The sequence below is a fragment of the Galleria mellonella genome, unplaced genomic scaffold (assembly GCF_026898425.1).
Source record: "Galleria mellonella isolate WM207_F2 unplaced genomic scaffold, CSIRO_AGI_GalMel_v1 utg574, whole genome shotgun sequence".
Lineage (NCBI taxonomy): Eukaryota > Metazoa > Arthropoda > Insecta > Lepidoptera > Pyralidae > Galleria > Galleria mellonella.
The window spans coordinates 1,043,640-1,050,483 of NW_026442122.1; the positions used below are offsets into that span (position 1 = coordinate 1,043,640).

The 6,844-nt window shown below is 35.2% G+C and overlaps 1 protein-coding gene across 1 annotated transcript; it reads right to left on the reverse strand.

The window, feature by feature from the left end:
* Positions 1–354: 354 nt before the first annotated feature.
* On the reverse strand, positions 355–6,593 carry LOC113510947 (flexible cuticle protein 12-like). The gene is made up of 3 exons (XM_052899535.1): positions 6,502–6,593; positions 2,335–2,456; positions 355–665 (listed from the first exon to the last, which is right to left on the reverse strand). Exons 1-3 carry the CDS (start codon positions 6,508–6,510, stop codon positions 473–475), a joined length of 324 nt encoding a protein of 107 aa, XP_052755495.1. The 5' UTR covers positions 6,511–6,593; the 3' UTR covers positions 355–472.
* Between the last annotated feature and the right edge of the window lie 251 nt (positions 6,594–6,844).

Sequence of the window (6,844 nt, forward strand, 5' to 3'; positions counted from 1 at the left end):
ACTATGACATTAAATTAAATTTTAATTCTATTATGTTCAAAGACAGTGGAGTCGAGCAGATTAAAATAAATTAGAATAAGTAAATTATTGTTTGTAGCTTTCAAGCTAGCTTTTTTAAGTCGTCTTTTTTTATAATTCACTTGCTCAGTTCGAAATGTTATTTGCTGAAAATTTACACAAAAAACTGCATAGTTGTTCTTCTTGAATCTCTGTTAAAATTATGTGTATTTACATAAATCTACTATGTATAAAGTAACGAGGTCCTTGTACATTTAAATGTCCTTTTCCGCCAATATTTCTATCGTTAGGTGTAACAACTTTAATTTATTACTAAAGTACATTTAAAAACGTGGCTAAATAACAATAAATGTATTTACAATATTAATGTGCAAGAGAATAAACAAAAGGTCAGTCAGCATGTTCCTCTTGCAAAGCCGTTTGTTTAAACTAGATTTGATGATTTGATGACGGTTCAGGCTGTCTGCGGGAGATGTGCACCCTGGGGTTGGAAGCCAGCTTCGTTGGCCACGTAGGTGACGGTGTAAACTACATTATCCGGTCCGGTATAGCTGAATGATCCACGTACTTCGATCGCTTCGTTCTCGGTACCGACGTTTTTAAGCTGCGCTGTTTCTTGGGCTGATTTTCCATCGCTGGTTTCAACTCTGTAGTAAAAATAATTAGAAGAGACAATTAAGAAAAAAAAATACATATTATAGTAATACACATATTATATAATAGTAACAAATGAAATTTTGCTCCACAAAAAAATATACCGACTTCAAACGTGACAATCCTAGTCATTTTAGTTTAAAAACCAAAATACTGAAACGATTTATTTTTATTTTACCAGAGGGAGACTTTGTACAAAAGTCGAATGCTTGGGTACCTTGAGTTTGAAGGGTGGGATATAGAGTGAATTTACAAGGTACAGAGGAATAATACCTGAGTCCTCGGGAATGGCAACGCATGGGGGGTATCATAGGCGAAACAGTACACTCTGTTATGTCCATGGTACTGCTCATGTCTATAGGCGATGGTTACCACTTTCCATCAGGTGGGGCGTCAGCTTGTTTGCCATTCTAAGTCGTATAAAAAAAAAAGATTCTAATGAAATTTCTAAGAGACCAATCTAAAGGTATAGGATTTACCACATTGTTTTATAAATGACAGATTCTTGAAGTAACAAATATAGAATAAAAGCAACCATATCAAGACCGTTCTCCTATTATTATCATTATTACCATATTACATACCTTTACCCTCCCAAGAAACATTAGTAACCTTGTCCCTCTTCGTTTCAACTGATTTCAAGGAGATTCTCAATTCGTTTTTTTTTTATGTTTGTTAAATCATACCTCTGTCATATCTAAACCGGTTTCGAAAATTCTTTTATCTCTAAGTATAGATTGGTCTCATGGAAATTACATCAAAATCTGTTCAGTAGTTTAAAAAAACTCTCTCTTTTCAGGGGGGAAGGGATTGTTAGTAATGAAGAGTTTAGTCCCCATTGCTATCAATATACCCTATCAGGTCGACCTATACGCGGTTCCCCCTGGAAACTATCGTAACCAATTTATCATTGAATTTGTCACAATGGGGCTAACTGACCTGCCTTTTCATCCTCACCTATCACCGCTCACTGGTACCCCGCTAGTGTATACCGATAGCGCAGGCGGGGTAACCATGCCATTTTCACGCATAAAAAAAAATCTCTCTTTTCATTTAACAGTTTCCTCTTGTCAATGGAACTAATTCTTCCAGCCAGCTCTATCCCAGGCCATATCCATAACTAAACTATTTAAGTTTATTTAAATCAAAAGAAATTATTTTGTCATTATTAAAGTTTTTTTTTTTTTTTTTTGAATGAATGAGTACACTTTAATTATACAATTTAGGAAATAAAAAACAATTTACAAACAAACTTGTCAAAAACAATTTTTAAAAACTCAAACTTGTCAAAAACTCTTTAAAATTGTCAACAACTCTTTCAAAAATTCGATGGAGAATTGTTTGCTCCAGCATGTTTGCTCAATCTCGCGTAGATGACTACTATGCTATAAGAAGAAAGAGAACTGCATCATTGCTACACAGGGTTAGGACAAGCACCAACAGCATTCTAAAAGTAATAGGCGAGAAATATAACTCGCTTATAATTGGGCATTTCATTCAGATGCTGTTCTAGTCGGCTGGCTCACATCTGAGTGAACTGCTTTAATTAATTTGCTTTACTTTTTTACTAACATAGTTTGTAAGAAAACTGTTACTAACAAAATGGACCAAATTGTAGTCTGAGTAATAAAGTATATTATTATTATTATTACTGTAACTTACGCGTAATTGTATCCATCCACTCCAATGTTCTCAGACTCGTAACGAAGGATGGTGGCGTCCCTGGAATTGGTTGAGACTGGAACAGCGACTGCGGCGGCCGCGAACAGGGCGAGCACTACGAACTGGGGACAATATTTATATAATAAATTTAATTGTCAGGAACATTGATTTGTCTCACATGTACATATATTTACACACAAATGATCAAACTCCAATTATTACTACTTTATAAATAAAAAGTACTCATTTATTTATTCAAAAAATGCAATCTATTATGTATATAATGAATGAATGAGTATAATTTATTTGCATTATACAATATAGGAAATAAGCAAGACAATTTACAAACACAACGATACAGTTGTATAAATACAGTAAGGCGGTCTTATTGCTGAGAGCAATCTTTTCAAGACAACCTTAGGGTAATAGACTAATTGTTGTACAAGTAGGTATTGTATAATTAAGAAAATTAACAGAATAAAACATTAAGGAAAATAATTAGAAGTATTAAGTAAATATACAAGTAATGTGTACATGTACGAGCATTTACCAAAAAAAATGTTAATGCCAGTTATCTAGTGCCCATAGTACAAACTGTACTTAGTTTGAGAGTAGATGGCGCTGTGGTATGTTCAGGGATATTTATTTATTTAGTTTACTAGCAGTTTTTTTAAAATAAACCCACCAAAGAGCCAAAACTGCATACATTTTCTTAATTTTTAATTATTTTTATAAAAATGATGACGAATTTACATTAATTTAAGCATGTGGGTTAGAACCGTTCTTTCTGCCAGTCAGTGTCCAAACACTGGACATGTATAATACATGTATATACATATGTATAATACGTTTCATGTCTATAGGCGACAGTTATTCATATTGTATCAGATATATCTTTTTTTAATGGATGAGAATGGAATGTAATCTCTAATACACTATCGGTATATGCTGGCGAAAGTCACCAGAAAGAAAGCAGGCATTTTAACGCAACCTGACGATTCCTACAAGAGTTAGCGATGATGATTAAGGGGAAATACGCAGAGGTCGATCTGATAGGGTATATTGCTAGAAAAAATATATCTGTTAACAATTCCTAACAATGCCTTAATACAAGTAACAAGTAGGCTGTTTTTTTTATGGGTGCAAATGGTATGGTAACCCCGCCTACGCTAACAGGATACGCTTGCGGAGCCACCAGTGAAGGGTGAAAGATGAGAATGAAAACAGGCCAGTTAGCCCATCATGATGAATTCATCAGGAATTAACCATGATAGTTTCCAGGGAGAACCGCGAGGAGGTCGACCTGGTTGGGTATATTGCTAGCAATGGGATTCTCAGTCTCCATTACTAACAATCCCTCCCCCCCCCCCCCTCCCCCCAAATAGGCTGTTAGCTTAACCATTCTAAATTGAATAAAAAAAAAACTATTCAATGTTGAAAAACTAACATAAACCATAGATAATTATTAAGGATAAGCGAATTTTACTTCTTAAGAAAAATAAAATTTTGTATCTTGACAAAATTAATAGAAGGCTAATAGGAAAACAAATCCTATAGGCTGCGTGCAGAATTTTAAAAATCTATTTCGAATTAATGAAGTTGGTAATTAATTAAATTCAGAATTTCCTCGTTTTTAAACTGTCTCAATGAGATAAGTTTTTCAACATTATATATGTATAAGTAAGGACATATACATACATATACGCAAACATTTTGTATATATGTTCACCTGTTTTTTTCAAAAACCGCAATCTCAATGATTTTAATACTAGATAGATAGATAATTTATTTGCATTACTTACAGCACACAAATTACAACATATATTGATATACATAAAAAGTGAGATAACATAAATAATTTAAAAAAAAAATACATAAAGCTAAATAGAATTTTTCGTTTGTGCGTGTACCATAACAATACAAAATGGTCACAATTCAGTTTATTGCTTCGCCTTCAAAAGAGCAAAGCACTGATATTCTGTTGCGACCAAAGGGAATAGGGTAACAATAAAACAATACTACCAGATTATCCATACAGTAAATAGATAGATATACAGTAAACAGACAGATATGACAGTTTATCTAGCAGACAAATGGAACATAGAGGTAACTTGCTGGAATGTCTAACTTTTGCCTCTCAATTAAGAATTTTTGTATATTAATTTAGAAACTGGACATAGTAACGAACAAGTTAATGGGAGGTGATATATTGTTCCAACATTTTGTGGCTTGATTTCGGACACTAGATACAAATACAAACTTGTTATTCCGAAGTATCGTTTAAAAAAAGTTAATAGGTCTTTTATGGGAATGGATATTTTGGATCCACCTTTCAATAAATTTAAAACTATTATTATTATTTCAGCCCTTAATTGTCCATTGCTGAACAAAAAGCCTTCCCCACAAGCGGAGTTTTGCCAGTAGTTGCCACGCTTGGCAGGCGGGTTGGCAACCACAGTTAGGCTTTTACAGATGTTTTAAGAAGGACGCTGTTGCCCTTCCCTCCACCATAAGCTCCCTTAAAACTGTCACTAAAAACACTTATTGAACAAAGCCTGCACTAAACGACTTACTTGAATGACAAACGTGCATGGTATTAGTCGATCATGCACGGGTTTTTTAACGACCATGTAATAAATTTACACATAGTACATTTAAATAAATACACATAATTTTTTTTTGATGGGTGAAAATGCTATGGTAACCCCGCCTGCGCTAACGGGATACACTGGCGGAGCACCAGTGAAGGATGATAGATGAGAATGAAAATAGGTCAGTTAGCCCATCATGATGAATTTATCAAGAATTAACCATGATAGTTTCTAGGGGGAACTGCGAGGAGGTCGACCTATTTGGGTATATTGCTAGCAATGGGATTCTCAGTCTCCATCACTAACAATCCCTTTCCCCCCAATACACATAATATTAAGAGAGATTTAAAAGAGTAACTGTTGAGTTTCTTACAGGCTCTTCTCAATAGATACCAACTTTCCGAAGCATGCAGAGGATTTTAAAAAAAAATGGCGATTTAAAAGTGCTTGTAGACAAGTCTGATTGAATAAAGACGATTTAAATTTGATATTGCACCTGAAACTTAAGTTCGGTTCGTGCTTGACATATTTTTTATTGTGCACCGACAATCTGAGAGACGCCAGTGAGATCATCCCCCTGAGAGCGCGGTAAGAATATAAATACGGTCATGAACGACCTAAATACCTGTGCGAACTGTAGGCGTGTCTGTCTGTCTGTCATAACGTTCACTGCGATACACCAGCGCGCGGCGAGCTTTGTCAATCCCAGTGTTGCCAACAATACGGCTTTCTTTCGATGACGCTATTGATACGGCGTGAAGATGAGTCAATCAATTGTTTTATTTAATCAGTTTCAAACCGAAGGGATTTCTCAATTTGTATTACATGATATATTAGTCAATTCATAACTGATTTTGGTGATTCTTTTTTTTTAATAATGAATTTTATTTCATAACAGTACTATACATATTTTTATCAAGATGGATGGACATGCTCTTGGTATCCTTCGCCTCCCGCCCTTCAGCAATGCGTTGGCATTCCAGAGATCCACCTCTATGCCCTTTAATATCACTACCACTACACCGACACCGACATATACCACCCTTCAAACCAAAACACAACCTTGCAAACATGGCTGCTTCACGGCAGAAATACGAGTGGGACAGTGGTACCCACTTTTATAATTAGTAATTAGAGAATAATGGTGTTGATTGTACAAATATTCATGTATTTAAGTAATATTTTTTTTATTTATACAGTACAATTGTTTATTATTACCCTCACCTATTTTTATATAACTTAGAATGGCAAACAAGCTGACGGCCCACCTGATGGAAAGTGGTAACCGTCGCCTATAGACATGAGCAGTACCATGGACATAATAGAGTATACTGTTGCGCCCATGATACCCCCCATGCGTTGCCATTCCTAAAGACTCAGATGTTATTCCACTGTACCCTGTAAATTCACTACCATATCCCACCCTTCAAACCGAAACACAGCCATGCAAACACAACTGCTTCACGGTAGAAACACGAAAGGGACAGAGGTGCTCAAGCAAACGACTTTTGTACAGTCTCCCTCTGGTTTTCTCTTTCACCAGTCTGTTAAAAAAATATTAATATTTGCCACTTACCGATTTCATTTTAGTTGTGAAGTGGCTTTGCGTGATGTTCCAACGAATGCCATTTATTTTATGAATTCGTATTTATATATATATGCGTGCTGTCAGACACGCTACTTTGCATAGTGGAATAGTGCCTAGTTTATTAGGTAATTCCATACAAGCTAATGTCAAACTAATTTTGGCCGTGTTTAATCGTCAATATGTCATATGATTTTAATATTTCTCTTCGTGTTCAGGCTTATGTATTGACAATAGAAAAACGTGTCTATTCTTTTTACCTCACCAATACACAGTGGGAGGGGAGAAGGGATTGCTAGTTATGGGGACTAGTAGCCCCGTTGCTAGCAATATA

Bases quoted from the DNA above. Each gene is read 5' to 3' on its own strand.
- LOC113510947 (XM_052899535.1), bottom strand. The intron at 666-2,334 runs GTAAGTTACAGT...TTTTTACTACAG, and splicing joins GTGGATGGATACAATTACGC to AGTTGAAACCAGCGATGGAA.